At 43.5% G+C, this 12,415-nt stretch overlaps 1 protein-coding gene and 1 pseudogene across 1 annotated transcript in view; one reads left to right on the forward strand and one right to left on the reverse strand.

Annotated features, from left to right (window-relative positions):
* The window catches only part of IGSF21 (immunoglobin superfamily member 21), a 467,300-nt gene that overhangs the window by 146,734 nt on the left and 308,151 nt on the right, over positions 1–12,415 (reverse strand). The window contains exon 4 of the mRNA XM_089660114.1: positions 654–769. Within this exon, the coding sequence (XP_089516240.1) occupies positions 654–769 (116 nt within the window). The remainder of the gene's footprint in view (positions 1–653; positions 770–12,415) is intronic.
* On the forward strand, positions 3,470–3,643 carry LOC149438216 (U2 spliceosomal RNA; annotated as a pseudogene).

The raw sequence follows: 12,415 nt of genomic DNA on the forward strand, positions 1-12,415 counted from the left end.
GTGAATCTTGGGTGAAAACATTTATACATAGACCCCCTGAATGTCCTTTGAAAGGTCTAGTGGTAGAACCAATAGTTTGATGACATCACCTTCCTTCCCTGCCCAACATTCTTTCCTCTTCCTCGTCTGACCCTCAAGCAGCACATCTCTTGGCTTGTCAGTCAGGTCAGTCAGGAGACCGGGCAACACCTCCAGGCTTGGCAAATCTGTGACACCAAAGATTCGCCAGGACACACAGATGCCAATTGGTGTGTTCCACCATCGTACAGAACTTCTGGCATAGCAACCTTTCTTACTACAACACAACAAGAATGCTTTCTTAGCTGCCTTAGAAGATCACCGACTTTTGTAATTTGATGAGACGCATTCTAAAAAGCAGAAAGTAATGTCGATGTGCAGAACATAGCAGCAGATCCGGTTTCAGTTCATTAGGGTCAGGTTGGTTGAAATGATTTCTAGTAGGTCAATAGGTTGGCATCCTCAAACATTTTGCACATCAGCTTTACTCCTTGCCTTGTTAAATAAGATGGATAATAGTTTACAAACCTGGAATATCAACCAAATTTCTAATTCATTCACGCCTGAAGTTTCATGCCAATGGCATCACATACCAGCAGAGATCAGTAAGAAGACTCTCCAAGGTTACCACTGACCTGTGGAGCTGGCTTTCCTCCGCACACAATGCACACCAGGGTGAAATTCTGGGCCTGGTACCTGCTGAATGGAGCCGGCGTATCGGCAGCGATCACTGCGATGGAGATAGGAGGGGCTGTGGAGAAAATAGAAGGCAGTGGTTAGGACATTTGCAATGTAGTCCCACCATTAACCAGTTTAGAAGAAAAAAAAATTACTACTTTTGAAGAAATAATAATAATGACTTTCCAGGTCATTTAAGTACATTTTAAAAATGAACAAAAGAGGGCGCCAGCATCTAAGTGTAGTAGGGTTACAACCTGCTACACTTAGATGCTGGCGCCCTCTTTAGTTCATTTCTCATGTGCGCCATGGGATACTCAAGACCTTGTTAGAGGAGCTGCATACAGTGTTTTTAAGAGACCCTCATGGATTAGGTCACCCAAGCCCCATCCACAATGTAACTCATCAACAAAGCGCCATATTTTTCATTTAAGTACATTGCATGATTTTATTGTACTTCATTACATATTTTTATGTGCGTCTGACTTTTAGGTAGAGACAGACCATTGCATTGACTTCCTCTAACTGAAGGGAGATGGGGGGGGTCATCTATCAGTTAAAATCACATCATTAGCGCTGTAATAAGAGAACATCCATTGGGAAAACAACAAACTAATCATATCAGCAGAAAAAAGAGGAACTCTTGTGCATGAGGGGAATGCAAGATCCCTAGTGTCTCCATGATTATAAGGGAAGCAAACTTGCCGAACAATAAAACAGGATCGCTTGAGATGGAACTTTACCATCTTATCCACCGAGGACATCATCTTAGCCTATAGTCTGCATCAGTCATGGTGGTGCACACCTGGACCAGATATGACTCTAACCATTTAAGGACTTCAAAGGTCATTTGAGAGTTGACAAATGCACACAAATTACTGTGCATGGCTCAAACTCTATTCAGGTTTCAGCTGCTTCTCCGACCAAATGGCCTGATCAGAAGTATACTTCAGTTGACGTGCAAGGCACATTCTCCTGGTGGTTCCAGATCTGGTCCATAGACAAGCCCTGTAGCATATCTTGGGGCCAGACCAGGGGCGGACTGACCATTTGGAAACTCGGGCACTGCCAGAGGGCCCGGGGTCAGTAGGGGGCCCCATGAGATGCCCCTGGTACCTTTTTCATAGGCTTTTTTGAGTTTGGGAAGGACACGGGGCCCCATGATCCCCTATTGCCCGGGGGCCCCATGAGTTGTCAGTCCGCCCCTGGGCCAGACAATGGTAGCCCAGATACCCTTGGAGACTGTGCCTTAGGAACCTTCCTGGCCACTCCAATGATAGGGCGCCATCAGCAGACCACCACTCACTCCTGACCCGAGCCAGACATTCCAGTATAATCTGATGTCTCTACCCTTGAGTTAAACAATAATGTGGAATTTCTTGTGTAGATCCTCCTAGATAGTGCTAGGTTAGGTAAATTTAATTCTTGGCTCACTGTAATCAGTTGAGCTGCATGTGATTATTTTGGTCTGTTCTGCATTTTATTGGCTGCTTCCCCTGTCTGCCTGGAAAGGTTTTGGAAGATTGTGGGCTGGGAGAGTCAAATAAGCAGCTGAATTTTTATGCAATCCTGGCCAATTATTGGGGAGAGGTGCCCAGCCAGATGGTGGCTGGGGGGAGCATAAATAGCCGGGGGCCTGGAACAGAAGCGTCTTGCCCTAGGAGGAGGAGATCTCAGCTTGGAGGGCTGCTGCCCTTCTAGGTAGGTCTGCCATGTGTCTGCTGTGCAATGAGGTCCCAGCTATACTAGCTGGGGGCCTATTCTACTAAAACTAATTGGAGATGACTGAGGGACTTTCTGGTCTGGTATCAGGGGAGACTGGTGTGAAAGATCCCTGAGACTGTGTGCTGCTGAAAACCCTCTGGTACTAAAGTCAGCATTGCTCAAAAGGGCCATGGCTCCTGGTGTCCTACTATAGCTCAACCCAATATGTTCTGCTGCTGTCAGAGGAAAAGACGAGGAAGCACAGGCAAATGCGGCAATTCACGCAAAGAAGTGCGCTTGCGCATAGGCGGGGCGACGCGTAATAAAGCATTCCTGTGCAGGAAAACACACCAGCAGACGCAGGGTGCACTAATTGCTGACACTCAGTGGCCTTTATAAGGACTGCAGATCTGCTTAGTGATTGCTGGATTATCGTCAGCCCCTCCCGTTCCTGTGTTCCGGAGGTTCCTGCTGATTTCCTGTTACCGGCCTTGATCCTGACCTTGCTCCTGTCTGCTGCTACTCTGTGTATGACCCCAGCTTGATCCGGACGTTGTTCTTGTCTGCTGTTCCATATTTATCCTGGCTCTGGCTACTGACTACACTACCCATCCTCCGGGATCCACATGTTCTCTGGAGAAACTCCTCCTGCAACTGGAGCACCCACGGGTTCCATCTCATCAGACATTTCCAAGCAGCAACACCACTGGCAACCCGTGCTTCTTTGGGCACTGCACCTCCTGTTTCCACCTCCAGGGGCGCACTGCACTTAGCCGTAAGGGGAGCCCTCTCTCTACTGCAGCCTCCGGTCAGGTACCGGACAGCTGCAAGGACTGTGCTTGGATTCTTAGAAGGAGAACTAAGGTCCTCAAGTTGCTGCTAAAGTTACTGGAATTTCTCATGGTTACCCTAAACCTATCCTGGTTCAAGTTTGGCAAAAAAGCATCAGAAAAGCATTTCCCTGAGCTGATTATTGAGTCAAAGGAGCTGTGGCTGCAACTACTGAAAAAGACCCTAGGGACCTAAAACAGCGGGCTCCTACGGGAGCGAGCACTACACTTGTCTTAACATCGCTTCTCGGCCTTTTGGCTAAGATCAAGTGTAGTATCTGTTCTTATCAGTGTCCAGTGGGGGTGCTCCCGGCCATTCTAGCTTTGCGGGGATGGCTGTTGTATAGTACCCTCACTGGTATGATGGGGGTCTGGAAGGCTAGTACCGGGGGGACAGAAACCGGGGAGCCCACGAGTTAAGCTGGGGCCCTGGGAGTAATTCCCCTGAGGAGACCGGAAGGACCCAGTACCTCCTGATTTGGACGGATCTACCTTGTCTGGCCAGGGGCTGAGAAGGCAGAAAGTCCGCAAACTCAGTGCCCCCTGAGTAGACGCCCTCAGGGGTGCCACTAGTAACACCTGGGTGTGGGACCCCACAGTGTGAAGATGGCACATGGTCACTGTTTTTACACTCTTTTTGCACAGCGCCCTAAGGACCAGGCCTTTTGGCTAAGTTCAGGGCAATTTTTGCTACAGGCCTCAGGGCCTGGTCTGTGCACAATTTGGCACGGTACCACTTTTTTATTTTCTATTTATTTAATTATTTCACTCCCACGTTTGTCACTTTTTTCTGCTTTTGTGTGTGTTTTTCACAGGATGGAGGGTGTGGGTCCTCGGGCCTTCCCTGAAGTCTAGGGGGAGGATGTGTGGCCTTTTGGTTCCTTCCTCCCCTGATCCCTAGGGGGTTTTCTCTCCGGGAGAGCCCCCTGACCAAGTACTGGATGTCTGGCTTCGGCTGGGCATAAGGAACGGTGGTCCACCAGGCCTTTTGGCCAAAAGGACCAAACGGGAACCTTGTCCCAGTCAGGAGCTTCGTGCCCCGGGGGATCAGGGTAGTGGTCCAGCCCCTTTAGGGGTAAGACAAAAGCACGCCCCTCAGTGCACTTTTTCGTGTGGTGTTCGCACTTGCACTTTTTTTGTGATCACTTACGGGTTTATCGTTGTAGTTTGCACGTTTGCGGACTTTAAAAAAAAACAAAAAACTTGTCTTAACATTATTTTACAAATACAAATTTTTGGCAACAGGAAAGCCCATATCACGGTCATCCAAATCATTGGTGCAAAACAAAAACTATTCAAGTTTTACATGACCCATTTGGGCCCTCAACTTACAAACTGGCGCTGGAACCTACTGGAAAGCATGTATGGTACTTGCTTAGGGTCTGCAGATGATAAAGAGATGCACCAGAATTCAACCCTGTCCCGGCCACTTGTTCAGTGTTGGAATTCCTACCAAGAAGTTGCGCTGAACATTTACATTTATTGAAATGAGATATTTTCAATATTTAAATCTATTCAAATGAGACGATTTGCCTGCCAGCTCTGGCACTTCTGTGCCTGGGGAGAATAGATGGCTCTATTGCTGTAATGAAGTCAGAGGGATCTCAGGTAAATTGATCTGCCTCCCAGCTGGTACAACAGTAAATCATGAGAAACTTGAAACTTAAATCATACCCGTTTCATGTATCCCACCTTCCAGAACCATGAGTGCTCTCACACAGAAAATACAGAGATAAATGTGAGACGGGTATCTCTGCCATGGACTAAACATATCCTATATCCTTTAGACCCACCAGACACTTTATTAGGTACACCTTTTCAGTTGCTTCGTAACACAAATTGCTAATCAGCCAATCACATGACAGAAACTCAAGGCATTTAGGCATCTAGACGGGGCGAAGACAACTTGCTGAAGTTCAAACCAGAAGAAAGGGGATTTAAGTGACGTGCAACATGACATGGTTGTTGGTGCCAGAAGAGCTGGTCTGAGTATTTCAAAAACTGCTGATCTACTGGGATTTTCTCGCACAACCATCTCTGGGGTTTACAGAGATTGGTCAGAAAAAAGAGAAAATATCCAGTGAGTGGCAGTTGTGTGGAGGAAAATGCCTTGTTGATGTAAGAGGAGAATGGGCAGACTGGTTCGAGATGACAGAAAGGCAACAGTAACTCAAGTAACCACTCGATATAACAAAGGTATGAAGAAAGACCTCTAAAGGTACAACACATCAAACCTTGAAACAGATGCTACAGCAGCAGAAGACCAAAAACAGAACAGAGAAAACAGAAACAGAGGCTTCAGAGAAGAGGGGACAGTGTATCACATTTGGTGGGAATGTCCAAAAATTCAAGTATTCTGGAAAACAATAGTACACTTAATAGAGACCATAACTGAGATAAATATTGGGCTAGACCAGCAATGGGCAAACTACGGCCCGGCGGACCTTTTAATCCGGCCCACGGAGCGTGGCAAACATTGGCTGTCAGGATGTGTGTAGGCGGGGCAGCGTGACGAACGTGAAGGGAGCTAGGCTCCTCTCACAGTCCGCCCTGAAGACCGGAACGGTGCGGGAACACAGCGAGAGGAACGCGCGGAGCAAAGGTAAGTGAATTGACACAGGGGGGACTTTGCTTACTACTTGGGGGGGAATAGTACTGTGGGGGATGAAATACTATATGAGGGATGAATTAATATGGGGGATGAATTACTATATGAGGGAGGAATTAATATGGGGAATGAATTACTATATGGGGGATGAATTACTATGGGGGATAGAGAAGCTCTATTATATGCAGGAAGATAAGATGGAAGTATATTATGCGAAATGGGAAAAATGGGAAAACTCTGAAGTAAATGTGAAAAAGTGAATGAAGGAAGATATAGAGTGGATGGAAGGGAAGGATATTCTTGCTTTGGATATGAGGAAGTGAAAGAAGGCAGAGTGGGGAGGGGGTTTGGGGAGGGGGGTATTGTTTTAAGAGGGAAAAAGAAAAGTAATAAGAAATAGTCATGTATCTTTATTATGAATGTGATGAAAGTGTTTTGTTATTGCTTTAAGAAATTTATAAATATTTAAATAAAAAAAAAAAAAAAGAAACAGAGGCTTCAATTCGCGCAATATGTGAAAAATTAGTGAAGCGCTATATATATAAATAATCGAATACTATACATAAATGATACACTGTGTGAAAATTACTGAAGTGCAAAACCGTGCTGACACAATCAAAACGTGCTCTGTGGCGAAACTGCAAAAGTCATATATGACAAAAAAGATTAACCCCTAGGTAAAAACCATTGAGGTCATTAAGTGATATAAATAGTGATCCCTCAAAGAGGGAAATTAGTAAATAGTGTTACTATTGCAAACTAAGTATATGTAAATAAATGCAATAAAACACATATTAAATATTGTAACAAATCCATAGATAAATATACATCTGTGATATTCCGAAGAAAATTATAGTCCATGCAAGTGATACAGTGCCAAGGTGATCTTCACTCTGGTGTACAAAAATCCTCAAACGGCAGCAATGCCCACTCACCTCCACACACTGACCCGCACAGGGCCCAAAGCTAGGAGCCAACCCAATAACAGATCCTCTTAGCTGTGCTTTCTCATCAAAAGAACAGTAGGATGAAACTTAGACTTCTCTCAAAAGCACCTTATCCACTCCACTTCCACTCAAGGCCATGAAAGTGAGTTTTTTGGCACTGCATGGGAAGCAGGAAACGTGGATTGTCCACTGAGCTCTGGATCTTTGCTTTGTGTCTCACTTTCATGGCCTTGAGTGGAGGTGGAGTGGAGTCTTCACCATGTCTAGATGCCTAAATGGATTGGGTTGCAACAAGACCACTGCAACATACTGAACATGGACTCAAAACCTGCTCTCTGACTCTGATGTTGACTAATTTCTTCTCCCGTGCTAGACCTTTGACATATACGAGGACTATACCAAAAGTAATGCAAAAGTGGGCAAAACGTTTTTTTATTGACTTACAAAGGTGGCTCAAATTTCACGTTGGAAGAGTAACTCTTTATAGTAACTCCTCTTCTTCTTTTTCTTTGCAGGTAAAAAATGGATTCCAAGCAGAAGCAACGTGCTGTCGCTGAGTTCTTGAGGAAGAAGGGGTGCAGGCTGTCTGACATTGGTGGTATCCCACTGTATGGTCTTTAGTCTCCCGTTCTTCAAACTGCTTCATCCATCTGTGATATCTTGTCAATGTTGTCATCTCCGTAAACATTCTGTAGCCTTGCACCACTCCTTCATTAAGAAGAGGACATGTTGCTTCTGCTTGGAATCCATTATTTACCTGCAATGAAAAAGAAGAGTGACTGCAGAGGAAGTTACTCTACCAACATGCAACAAGACCACTGCAACATACTGAACATGGACTCAAAACCTGCTCTCTGACTCTGATGTTGACTAATTTCTTCTCCCATGCTAGACCTTTGACATATACGAGGACTATACCAAAAGTACTGCAAAAGTGTGCACAACTTTTCTTTTATTGACTTACAAAGGTGGCTCAAATTTCATGTTGGAAGAGTAACTCTTTATAGTAACTCTTCTTCTTCTTTTTCATTGCAGGTAAAAAATGGATTCCAAGCAGAAGCAACGTGCTGTCGCTGAGTTCTTGAGGAAGAAGGGGTGCAGGCTGTCTGACATTGGTGGTATCCCACTGTGTGGTCTTCAGTCTCCCCTTCTTGAAACTACTTCATCCATCTGTGATATCTTGTCAATGTTGTCATCTCCGTAAACATTCTGTAGCCTTCCACCACTCCTTCATTAAGAAGAGGACATGTTGCTTCTGCTTGGAATCCATTATTTACCTGCAATGAAAAAGAAGAGTCACTGCAGAGGAAGTTACTCTACCAACATGTTAAATTTGAATGGCCTACGTAAGTTAATAAAAAAGTTATACCCAGTTTTGCATAACTTTCGGTACAGCCCTCATATGTTTGTACTTTTGACTTTTTCATCAATGGTGCGTCCTGAAAATAAAAGCTGCCAGACACTTTGTAAAATTTATTTTTTGCTCAATAAAAATTATTGATACAGAAATCCGTGCAAGACTTTTAAAGCAGAACTCCACTAAGTTGCTTTCCTTTACATTTTTAACTTGGATAGAATTGGGAAGAGTAACAGTCTCTGTCACGTTTTTAATTGCTGTGTGCGGTCTCATTTGGGGGGATAAAAGGTTTACACTAAATAAGCAAACGTTGACTGCAGCGAGAGCCGCTGGCAGTCTTGCATGCTTTGTTCCAACCCCTAGAACTGTCATTTTTGACGGGAAGCCTGAGCTACATGTAATTGCGGAGAAAAATAAAAAAGTAAAAGCATGTAAAGGAGTTCATATACCGAATGCTAGCTTTACAGGTTATTACCTCATACAGTTACCAGATTAAAGTATTTTTCCCCATAGTCTTTCCTTCAAGCTTACTTCTGTCCAAAGCCTGTAAGCCTCTGAGCATGAAGCTGTCAGTGGATTTATTTACTTGGACAGAAAAAAAACACAAGAAAAAAGAAAATCTTGTTGATGACACATTGAGAGATGATTCTCTGTGAAGCCGGTAAACATCATAAATACACATTCTCTATCATCCTTTCCCATATCTCACATTAAAATGTTGCGTTCCTGTTGAATCTTGCATGATTTGCAGAATAAACTGAATGGGTTATAAAAGAGCAGTATCAGCCTGAGAAATGTTGGGAAACTCCATGTCCGGCTCTAGACATACAACGTCTTTACAAAACTATTCAACTCTTCAACAACCAGCTCTGGACATACAACGTCTTTACAAAACTATTCAACTCTTCAACGTTCAGATCTAGATATACAAAGTCTTTACAAAACTATTCAACATCCAGCTCTAGACATACAAAGCCTTTACCAAACTATTCAGCTCTTCAATGTCCAGCTCTAGACATACAAAGCCTTTACCAAACTATTCAGCTCTTCAAAGTCCAGATCTAGACACACAAGGTCTTTACAAAACTATTCAACTCTTCATTGTCCAGCTCTAGACATACAAAGCCTTTACAAAACTATTCAACTCTTCATTGTCCAGCTCTAGACATACAAATTTCTCACAGTACTCTTCAATTTCTGGCTCTAGACATAAAAAGAACACAAAGACAACATTCTTCAAGGTCCAGCTCTAGTCATAAAAGGTCTTCACAATACTCTTCAACTCTTCAACATCCAACTCTACTCATACAAGATCTTTACAATACCCTTTAGCATCCAGGCCTAGACATACAAGTTCTGCACAATACCCTTCAGCTGTTCACTTCTGGCTCTAGACATACAAAGTCTCTACAAAACAATAAAACTCCTCAACGTCCAGGGCTAGACATACAAAGTCTTTACAAAACCATTCAACTCTTCAATGTGCAGCTCTAGACATAAAAAGTTCTCACAGTGCTCTTCAACGTCTGGCTCTAGACATGCAAAGAATACAAAAGACAATATTTTTTAACATCCAGCTCTAGTCATAAAAGGTCTTCATTATAGTCCAACTCTTCAACATTCGGCTCTGGATATATAAGGTCTTAACAATACTCTTCAAGGCCCAGCTCTGGACATACAAAGTCTTCACAGTACTCTTCAACATCCAGCTCTAGTCATACAAGATCTTTACAATACCTTTTAACATCCAGGCCTACACAGACAAGTTCTGCACAATACCTTTTAACATCCAGGCCTACACAGACAAGTTCTGCACAATACCCTTCACCTCTTCAGGTCTGACTCTAGACATACAAAGTCTCTACAAAACAATAAAACTCCTCAACGTCCAGGGCTAGATATTCATAGTCTTTACAAAATTATTCAACTCTTCAACATTCAGCTCTAGACATACAAGGTTCTCACAGTACTCTTCAATGTCTGGCTCTAGACATACAAAGAATACAAAAAAATATTCTTCAAAGTCCAGCTCTAGTCATAAAAGGTCCTCACTATAGCCTGACTCTTCAACATTTGGCTCTGAATATACAAGGTCTTAACAATACACTTCAAGGCCCAGCTCTGGACATACAAAGTCTTCACAGTACTCTTCAACATCCAGCTCTAGTCATACAAGATCTTTACAATACCCTTTAACATCCACGGCTACACAGACAAGTTCTGCACAATACCCTTCAACTCTTCAAGTCTGGCTCTAGACATATAAAATCTCTACAAAACGATAAAACTCCTCAACGGCCAGCTCTAGACATACAAAGTCTTTCCAAAACTATTCAACTCTTCAAAGTCCAGCTCTAGACATACAAAGTTCTCACAGTACTCTTCAACATCCAGCTCTAGTCATACAAGTTCTTCACAATAACCTTCAACTCTTCCACATCCTGCTATGGGCATACAAGGTCTTAACAACACTCTTCAACATCCAGCTCTAGTCATACAAGGTCTTCACAATACCCTTTAATATCCAGGGCTACACATACAGGTTCTGCACAATACCCTTCAACTCTTCAAGTCTGGCTCTAGACATACAAGACCTTTACAACACTCTTCAACATTCGGCTCTAGTTAAAAAAGGTCTTCACAATACTTCTCAACGTCAGGCTCTAGACATCGGCTCTAGACATACAAGTTCTTCAAAACAGTCTTCAATTCCTCAATATCTGGCTCTTAACATACAAGGTCTTCACAACACTCTTCAACGTCTGGCTCTAGACATGCAAATTCTTCACAACACTCTTCCAAATCTGGCTCTAGTCAAACATGGTTGTCATAATACTCTTCAGTGTCCAGCTCTAGACATACAAGTTCTTCACAAGATTCTTTAACTCCTCAATGTCTGGCTCTTGACATTCAAGGTCTTCACAATACTCTTCATATTGTTTTCAATTTCATTCACAGTAACATTCAGTGGAAATCATACAGAGTGTCCACTGCACTATTCAGAATTCCTTTGTGTCTCTACATGACAAATATTGATGTGGGCGACAGATTCATGTACCCGTTGGAAACAGATACATGAATTATGGGCAAGCATGGTGTGCTGAGACACAACGAGTGTCCATACAGACACTCCACCCTCCATGCAGCTGAGCCCCCGTCCCGCAACTGCATCTGTCACAAAGACAGTACAGTAGTCAAGGATTTTTGTAACTGGGTGGGAAGAGCCTGATGAAGAAACTAAGGCACTAGTTCCCTATCAGATCCACCACCCTTGTGATGGACATCAGGCAGTGGGCAGATCCATAGCCAATAGACAGCCTGCTTTTGGCTGTAAAATCCACCCAGTGCCTGCTGCTGCCCACACGGAGGATTGGGAACTATATCAGCTTCCCCATCAGGCTCCTCCCACAATTAGCATCACTGGTTGTTACAGTTGGCCTTAATTACCTCCAGTTTCATTATCGATAAACTGGAGATAATTATTTTTGAAGTTGGTGCACTCATAGCACCAGTAGAATATACCTGAATCTGTTGAATGTATTGGTAAAGCTACTGAAATGGACGGCAGTTTAAGGTGTAAGTCATAATAAAAGGCCATACCACCAGAAAAAAATTGCTAGGGTACTTTTCAGTTCCCCACATTGTGCATTGGTTTGTACTCATACAGAGCTGTATTTCAATGTTAACAACCACTATACATATATATGGGCAGCACAGTGACTAAGTGGTTAACCCTTCTGCCTGGCAACACTAGGGTTGTTGGTTCAAAACCCAACCACGACACCACCTGCCTGGAATTTGCATGTTCTCCCTGTGCCTGCATGGGTTTCCTCTGGCTACTCCAGTTTCCTCCCACACGCCAAAGACATGCTGGTAGGTTAATTGGCTCCAGTCTAAATTGTCCCTAGTATATGTATAAATCTTAGTTAGGGGCCTTCAACTGTAAGCTCCTTGAGGGCGGGGACTGCTGTGAATGTGCAATATATATGCAAAGCACTGCGGAATTTGATGGCGCTATATAACTACCTGAAATAAATAAATACACAAACAAGCTGTATAAATTAACCTTTTCCATGTTTCTGTCCTTTTTACAAGTTTTGCAGCTTGGCATTGGATAGTGGAGATCCTCAGGACGACACACTTTGGGGTTTGTAAAAAAATGCACCTTAGAAGTTCTCATAAGAGAGATGGCCGCCACTCAGTTATTGCATGTTGGGATCTTAGGTCAATGGGCGGACTGCAACCCCTGAAGACACCTCCAAGCCAACTCATC

The sequence above is a fragment of the Staurois parvus genome, unplaced genomic scaffold (genome assembly GCF_062004578.1).
Source record: "Staurois parvus isolate SC_StPar_1 unplaced genomic scaffold, SC_StPar_1.0 ptg001206l, whole genome shotgun sequence".
In the NCBI taxonomy this organism is placed as follows: domain Eukaryota; kingdom Metazoa; phylum Chordata; class Amphibia; order Anura; family Ranidae; genus Staurois; species Staurois parvus.